The 23,046-nt window shown below is 53.1% G+C and overlaps 1 protein-coding gene across 3 annotated transcripts in view; it reads left to right on the top strand.

Moving 5' to 3' along the window:
- KAZN (kazrin, periplakin interacting protein) overlaps positions 1 to 23,046 on the top strand; it is a 1,106,439-nt gene that overhangs the window by 1,065,193 nt on the left and 18,200 nt on the right. For 2 of the 3 annotated variants that reach the window (XM_027598368.2, XM_027598372.2), the window contains 3 exons: positions 281 to 404; positions 21,752 to 21,957; positions 22,480 to 22,598. In XM_027598368.2, coding sequence (XP_027454169.1) covers positions 281 to 404; positions 21,752 to 21,957; positions 22,480 to 22,598 — 449 coding nt within the window. Of the gene's footprint in view, positions 1 to 280; positions 2,865 to 21,751; positions 21,958 to 22,479; positions 22,599 to 23,046 lie in introns of those variants that run through there. The other variant, XM_027598382.2, reaches the window with a different exon arrangement.

The following is a 23,046-nucleotide window of genomic DNA, read 5'->3' on the forward strand; positions in this document are numbered from 1 at the left end:
AGCGGGGCTGTCCCCCCTGACACCCTCACGACTGCCTTGCATGGGTCCCACTGTTGTCCCGGAGAGCTTCCACAACGGGCCCAAGTCGGCTCCGCGAACGAGGGGTGGGGGAGGCAGACCCTGGCCTCTTACGCACCGGTGGCCCCGATCCCGCACCGGTGGCCCCGATCCCTCACCCGCCGGCTGTCCCTGTCCCCTCCACCGTCCCGCGTGCCCTGCACCCAGCTCAGGTGGCTTTGTTCTTCTCCCTCCACCCCCGCCGCCCGGCCCGACTCCTCAGTCACTAGAGGATCTTGAAGACCAAAAACGGAAAAAGAAGAAAGAGAAGATGGGATTCGGCTCCATCTCGCGCGTCTTCGCCAGAGGGAAGCAGCGGAAGTCCCTCGACCCCGGCCTCTTTGATGGTACCGCCCCTGATTATTACATAGAGGAGGACGCGGACTGGTGATACCCGCCTCCCTTCGCCTGCCGCGCGCAGGCGTGTCTGTGCGTGTGGACGTGCGTGCGAGCGCGGGGCGGGGGGTGCGGGGGCGCGGCGGGGCGTGCGTGGCGGGGCGTGTGTGTGCGCGCGCGCTCCCGCGCACGTGGGTGCTGGGCGTGGCCGAGCGCGGGCCCCGCCCCCTGCGGCGCCGCCTCTGTAATTGATGTACATACTCCAACCGTGTGTGACTCTGTCAACCCTCTGTTGTCCTCAGAGCGATACAGTTGTGTTGTTAATCTGGGTTTGTTTCTGTTTTTGTTTCTTTTCCGTGTCTTTTTTTTTCTTTTTGTTCGGTTCGTTGGGGTTTTTTTTTCCCACCTCCCCCTTTCCCCTCCCCTCCTTTTTATGAAACTTGAAAACTTGAAGGACTGCTGTGTATTTGTAAATAACAAAACTATTGTGCACTCCGTGCTTGTAAATGTCCCTTGTCCAAACTGCTACTTCTGGAGCCCGTCTGCCCAAGGATGTGGTCTGTTTTTGATTGCAGCCCCCCGCCGCTCCCCCCCCCCCCCCCCCCCGGTGTGAACGCACGGGACCAGACCCTGTCCCCCACCCCCACCCCCACTGGGGCGCCAGAGTCACTTTAAGCGCAAGCCGCCCACGTGGTCAGGGTAAGGTCCGCCCCCCGCCAAGACCCGTGAGCCCGGCCAGGCCCGGCCTTGCCTCGGCTGGGGCGTGCCAGAGGTCAAACGGGCTCTTTTTAACGGCCTGCCAGTTTTTAAATTGCGTTGCCGTTTCTTTCTTTATGGGAAAAAAAAGAAAAAAAAAGAAAATTGTTCCGTTTAATTTATTTGCACAAACGCAGAAGACTTATTCTATCTAAATTATTACATAAATATTGGAATGTATATTTTTCCATGGGGTGGGCGGGAGGCGGGTGTTTCTGTTGACTTGTCTGTTCTATTATCATGCTGCTGCCAAACTGTGCAAGGTAGACTTTAGGGGTGGCCAGAACCCAGGGACCATTGGATTTCAAAGCTTGCTTTTTTTCCGTTCTTTCTTCTCTCTCTCTCTTTCCCCCATTTTTCCACCCCTGCATGGAAGTGCACTCCACCTTTCTCTCCCCCCTCCCCATAGCTCCTCTCCAGGCCTTTATATATCTATTTATTTATCTTAAATAAGGAACACTGACCTCAGTGAGTGGAGGGTCACCTTCTCTTGGGTCTGTCTTTTGAGGGAGGTTGAGCACAGAGTGAGACAGCCAATCACATGACCACAGGGTATAGCCACAGGGACCCTCGGCCTGAGTCGGTGCCATGAGGGTCCTCGAGAGGCATAGGTTCTTCCTGCAGCCGTGTCTTTCTCATCCTTGGTTATTCTGCATGTCGGCCAGGCAGGTGTCACTGGGGGAGGTGCCCATCTCAAGGGGAGGGCTGTTGGGGACACAGTGCCCAGCACCAGAGCCTCTCTGCCCTCCCCATTCTGGTTGGTTCCTCCAGTCACACTCAACAGAATCTCTCAGGATCCCTCGGGCCCTGTCCTCCACCCTTGTCACAACAGCCTGAGCCCACTCACCCTAGGAGTGAAAGGCTGGCAGGAACATCTATCTGCCTATTTGGGGAGCAGTGTCGGCCCCAGGGAGGCGTCACCAGCAAAGGAACCGTGTGCATTGTAACGCCGGGTGATGGAGATCACGTGAGCTTCTAAGCCAGAGCCTCCTAAGGCCTAAAACTAGCTTTCCCTTTTCTTTTGACCTGTGAATTCTGCCCCCCAACTCCACCTTAACTACTAACACAGCTCAATTCACCCACCCTCTGCACAATAGTAGTTGCGCTTTCTGCTAACAGTAACATTTTTCAGCTCTTAGTAAGAAAGGAGATTTGAAAGTGCTGGAGAGTCTCTATCAGAAGGATAGGGTATTTTGTCCAAAGTCTCTAAAACAAACAAAAAAAACACCAGTAGGCTGTTCCCTTTCCTTCTGACTTGGTGGGGTGGTTGGGCAGGAGAAGGCAGGGTACCTGCCTAATAAGGATCTTTCTGGCCTCCTTGGGCTAAGCTGTTCAACCGAGCCTGGCGGTGAGGGAGAGCGGCCAGACCTGGCATCTTTCTCTACGGAGAGAGATTTTAGAAAATACTTTTCTCCCCCATGAATTTTTTTTTTTCTTTTGGTTTTTATTGTTTGCCCTTTACTTATGAACAAATAAGATTGCAACCACTCCTGGTAATGATTTAGTAGTTCCTTTTCATTTCAGTTTTTGTAAATTAGGAGATAAATCTAAGAGTTACTAAGGATGATTTATTTAAGAGAACTACGTCAAATAGCGAATGAGTAATGGGTAAGTTAGATGAAAATAACTTTTCCCATGGGAAAGGTTTCTCGAAGGCATGGATGCAAATATAAAATATTAAAAAAAATCTAAATAAAGCTTATTTTAAAATATTACTGAATTCTATGTTATTTGATTGCTTCTATCTTGCTCCGGGTGGGAGGCAGAGCCCGTGCATGACCTGCTTCCTGGAATTCCGGGGCTGGGTCCAGAGGCGCTGAGAAAGCTGGCTGAATTTTGGGCCCATGGCGGGGCTGAGGCCAGGGTGGCCTCCCAGAAACCTCTCATCTTGGCCGCCCCGACTGTGATTTGGAGGAGCTGTCCGCATCCAGGGCTGCCTGTGGTCCTAATGCACCACCTCCAAGCCTGGCCCTGCGTTGGCCAGCTCAGCAGCCCCAGTCAGCTTTCATCTGCTTCCCTCTCCCGCCCCCGGCACTCCTTCCAAAGGCCCAGAAAGTGCGCCTGTGGGTTTGGGGCATGTTACTTCCTGCAGACCTCACTGGGCCTCTGCATCGTCCCAACATCCCACCTTCCCTGGGGACAGAGAGGAGCTTAAGAAAGAAATCGAGGGAGCCACAGGGCTTTCCTGATAAAGTTTGTGTGGGCCAGGCTTTTTCGAGTCCCGTGAGATTCCCCCGGATGCAAAGCCTGGGCCTCCCCCCAGTGAAACTCCACTTGTGACCCAAGAAGAGGTCACCCTGCCTACCCCAATCCCTGATTGTGGCCAGCACCCTCCGCCTCTGCCTCCCAACTTAAAGACAAATCGTCTCCGGCAATAAAACTGATGGCAGACTGGCCTTTTAACTCCCCTGTCATTTCTGCTGGAAGAAAGCTCAAAGCTCCGTGATCTATAGACCATGCCAAGGAGTTGTAGAGCTCAGGACTACGAGGAAACTTAGGGACATCTACCCCTACAGTTCTCAACCCAGCCACATGTTAGAATCACCTGCAGAGCTTTTGAAAACAGTTACCAAGACCAGACCACAGCCCTGAGTCAGAGCGTAGTTAAACCTTCTCTGGTGACTCTAAGGTGTAGCGAGCATTGAGAACTACGGGGCTAATCTGAGGCTGGCAAATGGCCCACGCACACATACCCCTGCTCTCCTCTACCTGGCCTCATGCAGACATCACAATCGATTGAAGAGCCCTTCCTACCCAGCCCAAAGTGGCTCTGATGTCTTCACTTTACAAAGCCTCCGACAGCCACTGCCAATCAGTCAGAGTTGGTATACAAGGAGAAAGCCCATTTGCCAACCTGAAACTAGCCCAACCACCCCACCCCCACTGGACAGATGGGGAACACTTTGGCCCAGAGCCCAGTGACTTGGCCAAGATCCTAACTGTCGTGTAACCTTTGCAAGGACTGGGCCATACCTGTTCAAATCCTCATAGCTCTACTCAAAAATCATACTACCTCCTTTATGTTCTTTGAGACCTTGCCCCAGATGGCCCAACTTCAAGTGGTACCTATTAGAAATTGAAGTAGGGATGCCCAGGGGCCGGTGTACAGACCCACAGGTTGTGCACTATACTACTCCACAAGGCGCTCCTGTGTAAATGGTGCCCTGAGTTGTACAGTGCACAACCTGCACGGCTGCACTCAGTGGCCCTTCTGTGTGTTCTCCCACCCATGCTGGCAGGCTCCAACAGACGTAACTTAGTAACATAATAACAATAATAATATCTAACATTTATTAAGCACTTACCATGGGCCACAGTCCGTGCTGAGCATTTTACATGCATTAACTCAGTTAACCCTCCAACAATCTGTATTTTTGGTGAGAAAACTCAGGTTAAGTAAATCATCCAGGATCAAGAAGCTAGTGAACAGTAGAGCTGAACTTCAAACTTAGGGAGCCCGTAGTGCCCTGACCACCATCTGGGCAGTGAGGGGGTGGCCCCGGGCAGGGGACATCATGGAGGCCTCAGCAGGGCCAGGTTTACGCCTCAGGCACCCTTAGCCTCCGGCACAGCCTAGCACTTCCTTGCTGGTGTGACTGCATCTATTCCATCGGTTCTGTCAGCCTTTTATCTGCCGGCCCAGGAAACCCACCTCCAGGGAGGGACTCGGGAGGGCAGAGTAGGAACGAGCTGCTGGCCTGCACTAGCCGTTTGGGGCAGAGGTTTGCCTCTTCTTGCCCTGCTGTGGGGCCTCTCCCCGCACCAGAGCTGCTGGGTTCTCAGGGTCAGCTCTGCCCCCGACAGGAAGTGAGGGTCCCATCTGGGGAGCCGGGAGCCGTCCCACACCAGTGCCTGGTGGGGACTCACAGTGCGGTGGGGCTGTGACCTAGGAGGTCACCAGCCAGCTCACCAACTTTCACTGTAAAATATCTGCAGGGCCTCTCACCCAAAACCTGCCTTTTCACAGAACCGGCCTCACAAACACCCACCCCCCGCCCCCCACCCAGCCCATCTGCTCTGAACAAATGGCTCTTAAGTTTTTCCAGTTCAAACCCCACTAGGTGGGGCCAAAGCTGCCCTCGTCCCCCACCTCCCACCTGTTCCCATTTTCGAGTGGAAAAAGAACTAAAAGAACTTGGTGGTCATAAAGAATCAAGAGGGAAGACATGTCATTAACCTTACCTTATAAAAGGATCCGTAATTTTATATTCTAAAAGAATGCCCTATAAACATAAAAATAACTTAGGAGTTTGGTCTTGGCTGTATGTTAGAATGGTAAGTACATCGCCAGTGAGGGGTCACTCTCCAGTAAGTCTTGCTGGCAGTGAGGGTATGAGAAGTTCATACCTGAACCATAGCTACATGGTCTCTTAAAGCCCAGTTACTGAAAAATACGCAAATGTGCCACGCTGCACTCTGAGGGCTAGGCCCACCATCCCCAACAAACAATCCGTGAGAAAATCATCCCAAGAGGATTGGTCTTTAAGAAGCGGCCACTGAAAGCCTTGCCCTCTTCTTCCCGAAAATGGCAGGACTTCCCAGTCCCCGGCCCGTCCCCCGGGGGAGCCCTGCGACATGGTCGGGCTACGCGCAGAAGCCGTGCCTCTCAGTCCGAGACCCCGGGCAACACTAGCTGACTGTTGGACAGTATTAACTGAGTTTCAGGTTTTGTCTGATTGCTGTCTTAATGGATTACCAGGAAATGGCAGTTAATTGCACCCAAACAAGAGACTCTATGAAATTGCATGCCATGCTCCACCTGGAGGACCCTTGCAGCCCACCAGTGGGGCCAGGCCAGGCCTGGATAACCGCTCCAGCTCTGGCCCTGCATCTGATTTCTAGCAATTTGTTTAACCGTGAGCCTCAGCGTCCTCTCATCTATGATGTGGGTGTCATAACACTCGCCTCCACAGGCTCAGAAGTGAGAGCTGACTGTGTTTTGCAGCCTGGAAAGGACTGGCCGCATGGCTTGTGTTCCCATGGTTTGAGTGGATTTAAGTTCAAATCAGAGACAGGAAAAACATGTGCAAGCAGCTTGAGACACATCCTGAGCCCAAACGTGACCCGATCCAAACAGGTCCCCCAGGGGTAAAATCCGGGCCTCAGGCTGTGTGAACCTGATATCACTCCAGCTGTGTACCCATTCCTCAGAGTCCAGATTCCGTCCCAGTGTGGCTCTGTGAGGGACTCCGGGCTTCTCTGCCTCGGAACTGGGAGGCTTTGACACGTGTGCCCCCAGAATCCACCAGCCGTGACAAAATTAGTTCTAGATTCCAAGTAGAAACATACTCTGTGCTGTGGCTAACACAGAGAAATTTAGACCCCGGGAAGCAATTAGGCTGCCTAAGCCTGGGTTCTTAAGGTGAAAGCCCCCAGGTCACCCCGGGGAGGTCTATGTATACAGAGACAGGGGTCAGAACCCAGGGCCAGCCTGGCCTCGCAATGAGGCCTGCCTCCAACTCTTTGCAGATATTCACTCATAGCATCCTTCCAACAGCCCTCCAAAATAAATACTGTCAGTACCTCCATTTTATAGATCAACAAATGGAGGCACAGAGAGGTGAAGTTGTTGCCCAAAGTCACACAGCTAGGAAGAGGCAGAACTGGGTTTCAACTCCAGCCATCTGGTTCCAGACTCCGTGTTCTCAGTAATCATGCTCCGCAGTCTCTGACCAAGCTCTCGCCCCGGGGGGGCAACTGATCAATAGGAAGTTCAGAGAACTTGAGAAAGCCTCATTAGCCAAGCCCTGTGCAGGCTAGCTCTTCGGGCCTCAGTTTTTCTACCCAGTAGAGGAAGAAATTGGAATAAGCAGTAGTTTTCAAACTGTGTTCCATGGAACACTTGGGGGTTCCTCAGAGGCCCCTCAAGAGGTTGCCAGAGCTGGTGAAAGGACTAGCAGGCAAGGCTCCAGTCCTACCTTCAGCCAGAAGAAGCTCCGCTCTTATGTGTTGCTCATTGGACCTCTATGTCCATTTGAAGGATCCCATGCCAGACGAAAAAGTGAGCAAGAAGGAAAAAAGAAGTGGGGGGGGGGAAGTTTGAGAACCACACATAGATCAGTAGTGGTCAAACCTGACCATGCCTTGAGTTTTAAGGATACAGATTCCCTGGCTCCATCTCATAGCTACTAAATTGGGTCTGGGGGTGAGATGCTGGGATCTGTGTTTCACACAAGCTCCCCAATGTGGGCTCAGTTGGGGGAGAGGTCGCACAGGGCAGTAGCCAAGGGCAGCATCCTGGCCATGGGTCTTAGCGCAGACTTGCCATGGGGAAACTTCCCCTTAAGGGACGGAGACAAGGGAGGTTGAGGCCACCTCCCTGGGGCAGCTTCAGGGTCCCCCTGTGAGGGAGGAATGGCTGCTGGGGGCCTTTGCTAGGCCCTGCTGAGCAGAGAGCGGAGGGGTCTGCCTGGCATATCCGCTGCCTCCCGGGCAGCCTCAGAAGCCTGCGGCAGTACCCCTGTTAGAGTCACAGAGAGGTGCCCGACTTTCCGAGAGGCACACAGCCAGGAGGTGGTGGGGACAGAAGTCAAGCCTGGGTGCAGGCCCAGTTCTGAGCGTGCTATCCACCATGTCAGACCTCACCTGACCTGCTTCTGCCAAGCATCTGGTGGACCTGCTGGCCTTAGCCTGGGGCCGGTGGTGCCCCATGGACACCAGATGATGGGCCCTAAACTAGGAGCGAGACTGCCCAAGCTGAGCTCTGGGGAGTAGTCTGGAGTGGAGCTGCTGCTGAGGGAGGGGCCCCAGCAGGGTTCCGCCCAGACCCTGCTCTCAGGCTCCTAAGGAGGCCCAGCCTTCAACCCAGAAGCCTTATCACCCCAGCCCCTCGGAGTCAAGAGCCCCTAGCCTGGCTCTGGACGTCCTGTTCCCAGCTTGGCCAAGGACTCGCTATGTGACCAGGGGCAAGTCGTTCTCTCTCTCTGGGCCTCAGACTCCCTCTAAAACGAACCAGGGCAGTGGGGGCCTGTGGAGCCTTACAAGTCCCTGGTGTCCCTCCCCCAGGCCACCTGCCCCACCACGCTCACTGCCCTTCACCGCAAAGCTCCAGTTTATTTCTCTTATAGACATGATCTCATTGGCACGAAGGGTTTGCAACGCCAAGGCAGTGTGACCCCCAGGGGTTAGGTCAAATCTCAGCTGCATCCTATGGGCTGCCTCAGGCCCCCTCCTGTACCCCCCCCATTGTGGAAAAGCCTCTCCCCAAGGGCACCCCAGACTCCCCTGCTCACCCCTGCTCTGCACCAGAGAGAGCTGACCCAGGTCCCTTCCCTCCTCACCCTGGCAGAACAGGAAAGCCTGCAAATAGAGGGCCAGAGCCCCTCCCCAAGAGGCCAAGCACAGCCCCCGGATGAACCACAGCAAGACTACATAGAACGATGCCCCTCCCAGGGGACAGCCCTTTGCAGCTTGCAACGCTCTTTCCCGGGCAAATTAAGGTCAAGGTTAAGGGGGTAGCTTCTGGGCAAACTGTCTGGGTCCAAACCTTAGTCCTGACCATTTGCTACCTGGCAACCTTAAGCAAGTTACTGAACCTGGCAGGGTCTTGGTTTCCCGATGTGTACAGTGGGGACAGTAAGGCGCTCTCAAGGGGTGGCTGCAAGGAAGAAACGAGTTACCGCGTATAAAAGGCTTAGCTTGTCATCACGAGGATGATGACAATGACAATGAGGACAGCGATCTCATCTCAGCCTCTCACCAGCCCTGTGAGAGAGGCAGAGCAGGATCCTTAGTACAGGTGTGAGGGCAGGCCCAGGCAGGTTCAGCAACTCGCCCGGGCTGCCAGGGCCAGCTCAAGGACAAGACCAGAGGATGCAGGACGTGTAGAGCTGACAGGGCTCTTGGCGGCTTCTCGCCCACTTCCCTCGTGTTACAGATGGGAAGGGACATGCCCACAGTCAAGCAGGGCATCAGTGGCTGAGCTGGTTCGGGAACCCAGGGCTCCTGACTCCCAGGCCAGTGTTCTGAGCTGCTGCAGACCACAAGATTCAGCAGGGGGAAAAAAATCCTTGGGTCAATTGTTTTGGAAACAGTGCTGTGTCTCTAAAACCTTAGAGATCCTGAATATAACACATTAGTTTATCAAGGCTCTGACAAGTTCTGCAGGGAAGGAAAATATCTCACTTTTTTCCACTCACTTTCCCAAACGTAACTGACCACAGAACCATGCATCTGTACCTAGTTCCACAGAGTACCCTCTGGGACATGTTGTAATGGGCGACTCCTCAGCCCCTGTATTCTGTGCTTAGAGGCACTAAGTCAGCAATTCTTTGGAGAGCTCTAAGCACACCACACTTCTGACATTGTTTAGCCCTGAGAAGTCCCTGAGGCTCACATAGGATTCCCAGGAGCCTTAAGAAGTGAGCCAGTAGCAAGGCGAGGTGGAGTCTGGACCTCCCTCTGTCCAAGCATCCCCTTTGCTCAGAAAGAACCCGAGTCAGTGTGTAGCCTCTGCAGAAAAGGAAGGGCCCCCGCAGACTGGCTAAGAAATGCCAGCCCCAGGATATTGATTTTGCTGCTGTCCCAGGTCCCAGGTATACACAGAGCGGCCGAGCCCGTTGCCACAGGGCCCTGGGGCAGGGACAGGAACAGGCACACCATGCTGCCAGGACATCTGGCCCCACCTGCCCTGTCATCACCAGCTCTGAGCTGCCTCATCGCTTTCCCTGGGCGCAGCCAATGGGCTCCATGCCTACATGGCACCAGCCTCCTTCCTTGGTAGGACACTGATGTCTCTGGGGGTGGCACGGAGCCTGTGGTTGGGGGCAGGCAGGCCAGGGAGGAGAGGAGAGAAGACTGCCTCTGACAGTTGTCACTGCAGGGACCAGTGCTGTTGTGACAGGGCAGGAGGCTCTCTGCACTCCACAGGGAATGTGAGGGCTGTCTAAAAACCAAGGGGCGGAGATAACAGGCCGGGTCACCAATCGCAACTCGGGTGTGTGAACCATTGCCAGGTGCCCTCCATCTCTTCCTGTGGGTGCAGGAAACACAGATGCATTTTAGGGACAGCCTGAACCCAGCATGATTGGTCAAAAGCAAGCAACACAAGGAGGGATGTTGAGGAAAGCCCAGGCTTTGGAGCCAGATCTCTGGGTGAGATCCCAGAGCCAGCACGTAGCCGTGCAACCCTAAGCCACTCGCTTAGGACCTTTGAGCCTCAGTTTTCCCCTCTATGAAATGGGAACAAAACGGCCCATCCCCTGGGGCAAAGATGAAATCGCAAGTGGAGAGAAATGTCCAGCCTCTGGCAGCTGCTCGTCTCGGTGTGGCAAGAGACTCCCACGAGAGGAAATGTGGGCCGGTGATGTGAAACACAGGCTCTGGGGCCTGGCTGTGTCCGTGTGCGCAACCGACGGACATTTCTGAGCTCCACTTTCCTCATCTGGGCGATGGGCCTGCTCACGCACAGGCTGTAAAGCACCCGGCAAGCTTAGCCATCGCGGTCACGGCCACGAGGGCTCCCTTGCAGGAAGGCTGGCATGCCTTTCACCATCTTTAGATCAGCTCTAGCGACCGCACTGCCCAGAGTGTGGCAGGTGATGAGCGGGCCCACCTCCGTGAGCACTCTCGGGAGGCAGCACCGTGCTGCGCGTATACCTGCCTCGTTCCCACTATTTCTCAACCCCAGAGGCTCCAGGCGGGTCAGGGAAGTGGGTGCCTGGGCGCTGCAGGCTGCCCCCACCGAAGGAAGAGCGCCCTGCGGGGCTCCAGGGCTCCTAGAACTCCCGATCTTTCAAGCGAAGCCAAAAGTGTTATGGAATACACTGGAATTCTTATATTTGCAATTCTTTTTTTTTTTTTTTTTAAAGAATATTAGTGTTCTTTAGGGGTAACACATTTCAGGGCCCAAATTTGTCTCCAGGCCGCCTGCTCCGCCACCTCCGGTCTAGATTCTCCCTGTGGGCTCATCCAGCTGTATGGGTCCTTGTCTTTCCCCTCAATCAGAGTGTGGTGTGCCTGCCGGGCCGTAGGTGCCCATCTCAATTTGATACGTGTCCTCCCTCACCAGAGGGCTCTCCCGTCCTGCCCTCGCTGCAGCAGCAGACCATGCTCATTTCTGAACCCAGAGCAGGGCGCCCGGAGCCTGGGACATTTGGGGGAGTAGCAGGGAGCACCAACCCTCCAAACTCTGGAGCCAGCACAGGAATCCCAAGCTCACCCGGCCCCCAGAGGCCCACATGGCCAGGGCTGCAGTCGGACGTGGGATCAGCCTGCTGGTGGCCTGAGAGCCCAGCCAGGTGACACTCCCATTTCTCCTGGCTCTCCTCTGTGGGACCCAGAGATGGAGACGGTGGTGGGGAGGTGAAGGTGCTGGTGGGCCTGACAAAGGGCGACCCACGCTCTCCCAGAAATGCCCGGAGGAGGTGTGGTCACCAGCGAGGAGACAGCTACAACCCTGCCAGCCCAGGGACGTGGCGTGGGTGTCAGGCTGAGGACCGAGGACAAGGACTGGCTTCTGCGGTGGGGAAGGGAGTGGTGAAAACTGGCAGAGGAGAGTAGGGCGTGACTTGCTGACATTTACCGAGTGGCAGGCCAGTGCAGGCCCTTGACATACGCTCGGTAAGTCATTCAACAAACACTGGCTGACCACTTCCTGTGTGCCAGGCCTAGGGCTCAGGCTGAGGACCCAGATGTAAACATGAGACCACATAAGTTATCCTGATGTAGTCCTCACCAAAATCACATGAAGTGGGGATTACTGTCCCAACCTTACAGGTGAGGAAACTGAGCTCAGACAGGAATGACAAAAAGACAGAAATAGCCCAAGGAGACACAGTAAGCGAGGGAACAGGGATAGGAATTGGGGTCCAGCAGTGCACTACACCGCTTCCAGGCAGATGCAGGCAAAGCTGCCAGAGCGGCTTGGTTCTCTCATTTCCAGAAAGACAAGACCAGCTGCAGTTTTCTCCTGGACATTTCCAGTAGGTATCTAAGTTGGAAGAATGACCCACCATGAGTCTCACCAAAGCTCTGTCTTCATTTGGAAGGACATTTAAGAAATATTGCTCATAAACATCTTTGCTCTTCCTAAATTGGCCTTGGGGCAAGAAGCAAAGTAGCTCACCGCTGGTGTGGGAAATTTCCAGGCAGCTGGGAGGCATTTTGAAGGAGCTGGGAGGTTGGTCAGTCTGCATTAACTGCTTAGGATGATCCCATAGAAGGCATTGCCTCCAGGTGGCTCGCCCTGAGCCAGAGGTCCGCAGCTCTGACTCGCGGGGGGTCCCCCTGGGCCAGCAAGCAAATGCACAGTGTCTCGAGACCATCACGATGACCACAGTCCACAGGGCTCACGGAAGCAGGCTGAGCCGAGCCAGAAAGAACCGGAAAAGTCCTGAGGCCCATAGGGGAGCCGGGAGGGTTGGTGACAGGAAGAGGCCAGGCCGAAAATCTAGTCAGGGACTCCAGGCACAGCCGGGTGCTCAAAGCCCCCAGCAACCTGGAGCTCCCTCCAAGAGCCATCCAGATGCAACTTCGTACTATCTCCACGGGGGTACCAGGAGAAGAATCATTCTCCAGCCCTCAGCTTCCACTCCAAGATCCCCTCTGCTTCACCTTCCAGACCCAGCTGGCAGTGGAAAAGCCAGCCAGAAAAACGTATGAGCAAAGAGGACTAGAAGTGAGAATACAGGCAGAGGCCGGGCCCCCGCTGGAATACTCCCCCAGCGTAAACAAAAAGAGCGAAGAGATTTCAATTGCAGATCAGACTCTAAGAAGGACTTCCCAAATGTGGGCACTCTTCAGCATGAGGACAGGTTAGCAAGGAGGAAAAAGGAAAGTTTCTGTGTCTATTTTTAAAGCATCCCGTAGTTGTCAAGGGAGAGCAGCCTGCTTGCCTTCCCTGGACCTCGTCTTCGCCTCCCTGCCCCCGAGTCTATAAACTCAGGAACTAGTTGCCAAGCATCTACCTGGGACATGAGTGCAGAGAGGTGGAGCCTTGCCAACTCCAGGAAATCAGTCCCCTGCCTCCTGGGAAAATCCTCCGAGGGGGATGATGGCCCCTGAGGCTGAGGACAGGGGTCCTGTCCGGGTCGGTTGACACAATGAGCCCAAGCTTAGGCTGGCCCATGCCAGGCAGCAGCACCAACAATGAGGGGAAAGGGAAGCGTGTGACATTTTTCTCTGAGCGCATAAAGTAGTGATGGCTGGTAAAATCCGAACTCGGTTGGACTTCTCCATGTGCTTTGCGGTGTCGTGGACTTTAAGGGACACGGGGGGATGGGAGCGCGGTCAGCTTGTTGGCTCAGGGCCTCCAAGGGCCCGCTCGGCGCTGGGGTCAGGGCGTTGTGGGTGGGTGGCGGGCCCACCGGGGTCCTGCCGTCACCCCAGCAGCTACCCCATCAGTGACTTGATGCCGTTTGAACCCTGGTTGTCCGACCCGGTGCTCCAGGGTCTGTCTTTGGCACATACCTCACAGGAGCTGGGACCGGGGCCCCAGCAAAGCATCTCTATCCAACACAGTGCTGTTACCGGGCCGGGAAACGTGACTTCCTCACATTATAATGCAGCAATTTAAAAATGAGAGTTCAGGTTTTGGCTGGAGAAGTGCTGATGGGGGCTTCCTGCCACTGCCCAAGGGCAGGGGGCTTGGACTGGCGCTGGCCGCCTGAGCAGGGCCGATCTGAGAAGAGAGAGGCCCGGGAGGAAGGGTCGGGGTGCTGGGAGCAGTCAAGCTGTGTGCTCACTGGCGTCTAGCGTATGGAGGCCAGGGAGGTCCCCGAAACATCCTAACCCTGCGCAAGACAGCTCCCACGACAAAGAATGAGCCCGTCCCAAATGTCAGTCAATAGTGCTGAGGTCCAGGGGCCCTGCCATCGGCCAAGAAAAGGGAGGGAGACCATGTGGTACGTGTGGGGGCCACAAGCGGCTTGACTAGGCCGAAAAGGAGGTGGGGAAAAAAAGATGAGCCTGAAGGGAGAGGCCTGCTCCCTCCCTCCTTATGCCCTCTCCTGCCTGGCTGCTTTTAACCAAAATCTATAGAGCGCCTTCTGTCCAGGCAGTGGTGGGCAGGATCTGGCTCGTACATGCTCACGCACCGATGCCCCGCTCCACATCCCGTGGCGTCTTGTTGGTCACTGAAATGGGCCATGGTGGGTGAATTAACACCATGGAGATAGGCAGACATGGAGCTCTTGCTAGGCATTAGAGATACCTAGGTAGCAAAAACAGGGCCCACTCCTGTCCTTATGGGGTTTACGCTCTAGTGGGACGCACACTCCCTTAATAATCCCATGACCGTTCCTTGATTTCAGCCGTGAGAACTGCAGGCAACAGGACCTGGCACAATGAGAACGCTGTGAGCGCATGCGTGCGGGTTGGAGGTGTGAACACACAGGTGCTGCAGGGGGGCAGGGACCGGCCTATGCGGGAGGACTGGAGAAGGGGTCCCTGGAAGAGGCAACATTTCAATAGAGCCTGAAGGCTTCATCCGAGGTCGCCAAGCAGAGAAGCCAGCAGCTGGGATACTTCCAGGCAGAGAGCAGCAGGTGCAACAGATTCAAGATGGGGGAGGGGACCAGGAGCACTGGGAAAGTACAAGAAGCCCAGGGGGCCGGGGAGGGGGGCATGGGACTGAGGAGAAGCCAGCAAAGGGCCGGGTCACACAGAGCCTTGTCGTGTGAGGAGCTTGGGCTTTATCCAGGAAGCCACTGATGGATGTTGAGCAGAAGAGGTCCCTGGGAAGATTCAAATTAAAATAATAACAACAAAAACAAAACTGTATTGACTGTCCCTTTCCCATGACTTGGGCTTTTAATGATGGCATTAAGCATCACCATGAACCAGGCCCAGGTGATAAAGAGAGGGATAGACTTGGCCTCTGACCTTGGAACTCGCTTTGTAACAGGGCAGATGGATAGACTCCCCCCCCAGCAGAACGTGGAGAGCACAGGGTGGCCAATGCACACAGCAAGAGGGACGTCCTCTCAGGGCCAAGTGGAGGAAGACAGACTCCGAGGGACCATAAATCTAAAAGAAAACACACTTTTTAATTTATCTCTGGCCTCACCAAAAGTAAGGGGAATCCCCAAGTTGCCCCCATCCAAAACTAAAAAGCTGTGAACTAAGACCAGAACAGGAGCAGTGAGTGATAACCAAGTGTGACACCTGGGGTCTGTCCTGGGGACAGACGCTGATGTCAGGACTGTGGAGAGGGAAGTAAACGCTGGGGAGTGGCAAAGTGAAGGAACAGAGCCTGTGGTCTCTCATTCTCCCAGGTCTCTCTAACAGGAATTAAGTGGTCCCTGCTACCAGGTACCATCCCCCCTCCCTCGCCGCTCCCACCCTGGCAGGTCACAGAAATCCTCTCTGGATTTAAACCCTAGAGATTCCCATAAGATCAAATCTGAGTTCAGCATGTATGAGAGTCCACAGAGAAATACAGCAAATTTAGACCCTCCAAGGCCTTTTCAGTTACATACTTACCAATATACCAAATATAAGCGAATATGTATGTAATGCTTAAAAAAATTTAAGATGAAGTCATAAACATGAGCAAAGAACAAGAGACTATCTGAAAAGACCAGGTGAACTTGGAAAAGAACAAAATAGAACTTTTAGAAGTATGTAGTTAGTAACATTAAAAAAATAAAACCCAGGGGTGCCTGGGTGGCTTGGTCAGTTAAGTGTCTGACTCTTGATCTCAGCTCAGACCTTGATCTCAGGGTCAAGAGCCCAAGCCCCTCCTTGAGCTCCACACTGGGCATGGAGCCTACTTAAAAAAATTAGTAAATCAAATCAAATCCAAAGATGGGTTAAACAGCAGAGTAAACTACTGAAGAGAGAATTTTAAAAATGGAAAACAGGTCTAAGGAAATTACCCAGAATGCAATGCAGAGAAATAAGTTGATGGAAAGCATGAGGGGAAATCAGAGCTTTCTGGTCTACCACAACAGCCACTAGCCGTGTGTGGCAGTGTAAACCTGTATCTGAATTCATTAAAAGTCAATAAAGCAGGGTGCCTGGGTGGCTCAGTCGGTTAAGTACCTGCCTTTGGCTCAGGTCATGATCCCAGGGTCCTGGGGTCGAGTCCCACTTCAGGCTCTCAGCTCAGTGCAGAGTCTGCTTCTCCCTCTGCCTGCCACTCCCCCTGCTTGTGTTCACTGTCTCTCTCTGACAAATAAATAAATAAAATCTTTAAAAAATAAAAAAGAATGAAGAAGAGGTCATATTTTAAGAGGTAATGTTTGAGAATATTCCAGAAATAAACCCATCGTTATAGGAAGCACAATGTATATCAGTCAGAATAAGAAGAAGTCCACCTGTAGCCACATCATAATGAAACTGGAGAACACCAAAGACAAACAGGAAATCTTTTTTTTTTAAGATTTTTTTAATTTATTTTTTAAGAGAGAGAGAGAGACAGCGAGAGAGGGAACACACGCAGGGAGAGTGGGAGAGGGAGAAGCAGGCCTCCCGCCGAGCAGGGAGCCCGATGTGGGACTCGATCCCAGGACCCTGGGATCATGACCTGAGCTGAAGGCAGACACTTCACGACTGAGCCACCCAGGCGCCCAAACAGGAAATCTTAAAAGGAGCTAACCAAAGAACAGTTGGGCCAGCAGCTGCCTTCTCTTTAGCAAAAACGAAGACAGAAGATAGTGGAACGATGTCCTCGAGGTGCCAGGAGGAAATGCCCATCAGCCTAAAACTGTGTACCCAGCAAAGCTCTTTGAAGGACAAGGGGGAAACAGGCTTTTTTCAGATAAAAGCTGTAGGAGCTTACCACCAAAAAAAATAACCTTAATCAGAGGAACTTTTAAATCATGTTCTTCGGGAATAAGAAAAATTATCCTAGAAGTTAGGTCTGAGGCGCAAGAAGAAGTGATGAACTACGTGCTTGACGTGTGGGGAAATTACTTTAAGCAAATATCATCAAGGTAAAATAATCATGTTGACAATGTCTAAAATTGTGGGGTTTTTAAAGGACAGAATTAAAATAATCGACACGGTAGGTTGTAAGTCAGAGAGAGTGATTGGGATGTTTCAATAGCTCCCTATTTAGGACAGAGCATTAAGATATCGCTCAACCCTAGGTTTTGTGAAGTTAAATACATATGGTAAGTTAAAGAATGGTTCTAGAATTCAGCACCCATCAGAATCACCTGGGAGATTACTGGACCCACCCCTCAGAGCTTCTGCTGCAGGAACGCTGCGGTGGGCTCCTAGAATCTGCATCCCTAACCAGTTCCCAGGTGTTGCTGCTCATACCGGCCCAGGGGCCCCACTTTGAGAACCACTGCACCAAAAGCAGAGAAACCGGGTGCTTCACTTCCAAACCAACAGAAGTGGGGAAAGGCAATGAGAAAACGAACAAAACCTTCCATCTAATGGAGCTCTGTGCAGGAAAGAGATCATATGAGCCACATATGTAATTTTAGATTTTTTTATAGACACGTTAAAAAGTAAAAACCGGTGAAATGAATTTTAATAATGTATTTGATTTAACCCAATATACCCCAAATATTGTTTCAAGATGTGATCAATATAAAAATTATTGAGATTACTTTTTCTTTTTTTGGACAAAGTCTTCGAAATTCAGTTTCTATTTTATACTGTAGAGGCTTCTCGGTGTGGACGAGCCACATAACAGGTGGTCGATAGCCACGTGTGGCTTGTAGCTACCCTCCTGGACAGAGCCGGTCCAGACTGCAAGTGATAGGAGACTGCAGAGGACAGAGGCCCCCACTCAGGCCCTGAGCACCCTCTGGATGCTGAGCACTTAGAGAATCATACATCGCCTCATTCAGTCCTCACTTAGGCCTGTGAGATTAGACATTATTATCATCCCATTTCATAGATGGTAAAAGTAAGGCTGAGAACATTCAAAACACTTCCCCAAGAGAAGCAGAAGAGCTGGCATCGAAACCCAGGTCTCTCATGTTCCTATGCCAACCTCAGAACCTCACGGTTTCTGTAAAGCATTTTCTGCCAACAGACCAGAGAGTATATATTTTAGGCTCCTGGGACCAGACAATCCATCTGGTGGGGAGAAGGTAGATCCTCTTCTTCCAGAGTCAATCTCGGTCCTCCCGGTGTTCAGAAGGATCCAGACTGATGGGCCTCTTGGCGACACCTCCTCAGACTCTGCCAAGGGGCTCAGCCAGCCTCTCTAACTCACTGCCTGACTATAAATGTGAGTTATTCTTACTCGTAGGGCTGAGACAGAGGGGAAATAAAAGCGAGGATTGATGGAATCCCAGACATAAAATCTGGTACCATAATGCCTGCATTTTAGAAATTGCCTTTAATTAATGGTTTATGCCCCCCAAAGACGCCCCCCTCTTCAGGCCTTCTGCAGTGTCGACTCAGAGCTCAGTCCTGGGTGGCAAGGGGGGGAAGAGGGGGCTGAAGGAGGTGGGGTGGTGAATGGCTGTCTTTCTTCAGAAACCAAAATGTGTGGTTTGCTCCTAAGACCCCACCTCGTCCTCTGGCGGTGCTCGAGCCTGGGTGCCCCAAGGAATGTGAATGGAAAGCCAGCTCTCCTCACCGGCCTGAGGCCTGTGAGCTACAGAGTGACCCACACATATTCACACGCTCAGGAAGTTTGCTTTTTCTCTTTGGCCCCTTATCTCTCATTCCCTCCCCACCCTCCACTCATTCTTTCCTTCTTCCTGTTTCTCTTTGTGTCTTTGTTGTTTCGGTGGCACTATTTCCCTCCCGAAGCCCTGCTCTTTGAGTCTCTCTCTCCAACTCTCTCTCTCTCTCTCTCTCTGACTTTTGCTGCCTGTCTACTTCCTCCTTCCCTTGCCACCTTTATAGTCTTTACTTGGGGAGGCCTAGCCAAGCGCCGCCCCGCCCCCCCTCCCCGGGATGGGATAGACAAGCCCACCCCTCACCTCCCAGGGAGCCCCGCCTCTCCCACCTGCACCAGGTAGGAGTCCTGCTGGGACGATGCACTTCTGCCCAGGTGGGGGACCCCTAAGCACCTGAGCTGAACTCAAGCCACGTTTCATCCCAGGAAGGCAGTGGAACTGAGGCAAGTACTGAGTGCCTACTATATCTTCACATTCAGAATTTATACTAGTCATGAACCTGGGAGGTAGATAGTATTATTATTATACCCATTTTATAGATGGGAAAACTGCGACTTTAAGGGGTCAAGAAATTGGCCCAGAGCCAAGGTCTGTTCAACTCCAACGCCTGTTTCCATAGGCCCAGTCCAAATGGACAACACGGGCTGTGTCTTGGAATTTCAGGTAACCAGATGTGGTGATATTCGTCTCTCATCTTCCCAGAAGCAGGTGACAGAGACAGGACTCAGCTGCAGGAACAGCACAGAGACTCTCAGCTCTTTCCAAGCCAGGGAGGACACACCCGCGTTGTGTGCCAGAGGTTCTCACCTGTAGGACCCAATCAGAAAGGCTTCCCTGCAAGCCAAACCTGTCCTGGGGAGCCAGGGACCGCAGGAGGGACACTGAGGCCGGGGAGAGGCAGCTGTCTCACTAGGCAGAAACTCGGGGAGCCCCGGGGAGGGCTGCAGAGGAAGCTGCTGGTTCCACATTCCCAGGCGTCACGGCAACACGCGCTCAGACCAGTGATCTGCTCCGGTGCTCTGTACCATCTGCCATTTCTCTGGGGGCAGGGAAGAGGCCTTGCACCTACCCAGCATCCCCAGTCACGGAGTCCCCAGAGCAGCCCTGGGAAGGAGGCAGGTGGCAGGGAGGCATCATGCCAAGCTTAGGGTGTTCGAAATGGAGGCATGAGGTATTGTGGCTGCCCACCCTGAGTTAGGTCGCTCTGCCCAGTGCCCTGCTGGACCAGGGGTGGCATCCTCCTGGCCAGCAGCCGTGGGCTTCCAAGGGCTCTTGTCTGAGCAGCTAGAGGCCCCTGGCGTTGGGGAGAAAGGTTTTGGCAGAGCTGGATGCGTGTATGGTCCCCAAGCGGATACAGCTGTTTCCAAAGAGTTTATATGGCAGGGGCAGGGGAGGCGTGAAGGAACTGGGGAGAGGAGCTCTGTCACTAGGAAAAGATTTCTATGTGTCCGTTTCAAAAATAACGTACCTCAATGCAGGAAACGTGGGACACAGGAAAGTGTGCACACATTCACAAATACCCTTGCACACTCACATGTGCACACTCACGCACAAAACAATCACATACACACTCTCACACACACTTAACCCATCACCCCTTTCCAGACACAGACTTTTAACATTTATCCAACTAGTATATGTATAAATGTATAAATATACATATATACACACAATTAGAGTTCTACATCATAGAATCATGTATCATTTTAAAAAACAGTTGGGATTACATTGTACCTGCTGTCTTGTACTGTCCTTTTTCGCTTGGCAGTAGATTATGAACATTTTCCCATGTTAAAAGTATTCTCCAATGACCCATTTCTTATTAATCACATATATTCCAATATATGAATGGGAAATCGTTCATTCAGACGAACTCCCATCAATAACTACTTGTACCGCTTCTTACTTAATTTTTCCAATTTCTGTTATAAATGTATGCATGTTTATTGAGGAACTTTGATGATACACAAAAGTATAGCAAGAGGAAATTAAGCTCATTCTTCCTGGCATCCAAGCTCAGTAACTGTAAATATCTGTGTGACTTCACACACATTATTGTAACCACGTGCCCAATTTGATGGATAAGCGTTTTTTACATCGTTATAATTTACAACGTACAGTATTGGCAGGGTCCTTTCAAACCAGGCTTCTTTTTTAAATACTTGTCATTTCTCGTGGTATTGAGTTTGTGTGGGTGTTGATTTAACCCTGCTTTAGAGAAAGGGACTTTCCATCTCAGTCAAGTTCGCCCTGAACCTGGTCCGTTCATCAGGTGTGTCCGACCATGGATTGAAGAGTAGGGATGGGAAATGCTGGGGGATAGACATTTTCGTCTATGAGAGGCTGCTCCGGAAACAGGTTTCGGTGTGTTAAAGAAGGGAGCTGAGGCTCCGTGTATCCTAAGAAAATAAATCACCCAGCCGCCCAGAGATGACTGCCACTATATTGATTACAATAGCGAAAAATGGGGAACAGCCCATGCCCATCAACAGGAGGCAGGCGAGATAAATGAGAAAGCATCCTCTGATGAATCCTGTGCCGTCAAAAGATAGCACAGATCTCTACGGAGATGGAAGGATGTCCTCCACGGTGTAAATGAGAACGGTGTATTATGAAACGGAGAGCGTTGTGTCTGCACGTGGGTCTGGGTGTGCTTGGAAGCGTGGGTCTGTGTGTGTTTGGAAGCGTGGGCATTTGTGTATCCCAAGGAATATTTAACTAAAACTAACAGCTGCTGTCTCTGGGTGGCGTGGGATTTGGGGCGATTTTCACTTTGTTTTATTTTCATTCTTTTCTGGATTAAGTTTTAAAAAGTCTGCTCTTTTGTCGGGGTGGGGGTGGGGGAACAGATTACTCTTGTAATGGGGGAGGGGCAGCAAAACAAAACAAAAGCCATTTTGATTTTGGAAAGAAGAAATGCAGGAGGGGGAGACATCCCCGCCCTTCTCCTACCCTGGGAGTGCAGCCTGCCCAGTCCCTGGCTCCCCCCCGCCCCGCCCCAGGAACCCTCCCCAGCTCCCTCCTCAGCCCCCTCCCCATCTCCCCACCAAGTCTGTAATTGTGTGTTGCAGATTCCGACAGCCAGTGCAGCCCCACGCGGCAGAGCCTCAGCCTGTCGGAGGGCGAGGAGCAGATGGACCGGCTGCAGCAGGTGGAGCTGGTCAGGACCACCCCCATGTCCCACTGGAAGGCTGGCACCGTCCAGGCCTGGCTGGAGGTGGTCATGGCCATGCCCATGTACGTCAAGGCCTGTGCAGAGAACGTGAAGAGCGGGAAGGTAGGGCACCTCCAGGATCCCAGCGGGAATGCCCCCTCTCCCTCCTGTGAACTTTACTAACCCAGAGCTGGCCTGCTCCACCTCAGCCCCGCCCCGCCCCCCTCAATCCCGTGGTGAGGAGGAGATGTATTCTAGGAGCCAGCTGTACTGGGTTCAGGCTCCAGTGTCCACAGTAAATCATCGTTTCTCCCCGACAAGGCACATAGCCCTCTGAACCTCAGCTTTTGCATCTTTAAATTGGGCCTAATCTGCCCATACCTGACAGAAGGGGGGCAGGACTGGGCTAGAGGGCTCTACTGGCCAGGATGTGATTCCGCTCACCTCCTGGAGCAGAGCTGCCCTAAGTGCTCTGCCCAGACTGCAGAGAAGGATGGGCAGGGAGACGGGCAGGCGCTGGGGTCCAGCCTCGGGCTAGCAGACCACTGCGGGGCTCAGCCACAGCCAGCAGCAGGTCCTGGCAGCCTCGGGTGCCCACCCCACTCCCCCTTCTGGGCGCTCAGTCCTCACCTTCCTGTGGAGCAGGTGCTGCTGAGCCTGAGTGACGAGGACCTGGAGCTGGGTCTGGGCGTGTGCAGCTCCCTGCACCGACGCAAGCTCCGGCTGGCCATCGAGGACTACCGCGACGCCGAGGCGGGCAGGAGGTGGGTCGGCACACCCGGGCACCCCGCTCGGGCTGCGCCTCTGGGGAGAAGGGAGAAGAGCCCACCCCAAGACCTCCAGATCACACGGTGGGGGCGAACGGACACTGCAGGCTGAGCCAGGGATGGGGGATGGTGGGATGTGCCCAGGAATGCCACTAGCCAAGGGGGGCCAGGCGCATCCCAGTCCTGCTCTGGGCCAGCCCTCCCCGTAGAAAGATGGAGATACAGGGAATCAGTGAGGCCCCAGTGCCCCCATGGTCCCCGCAGCTGGGAGGTGGGGGGGGGCTCATGCACCCCCAGACCTTCTCTATCTCCGAGGGCCAGCCGAAGCAGATCTGGGAATTCGGCCAAAATGTCTGCTCTGTCTACTTCCACCTCAACCCCAGCTCTCCCGTCCCAGGGAGAGAAAGGATGGCGTAAGACAGGGAGAAGTAGAATGTGACAGAGC

Source organism: Zalophus californianus, chromosome 4 (assembly GCF_009762305.2).
Source record: "Zalophus californianus isolate mZalCal1 chromosome 4, mZalCal1.pri.v2, whole genome shotgun sequence".
Classification (NCBI taxonomy): domain Eukaryota; kingdom Metazoa; phylum Chordata; class Mammalia; order Carnivora; family Otariidae; genus Zalophus; species Zalophus californianus.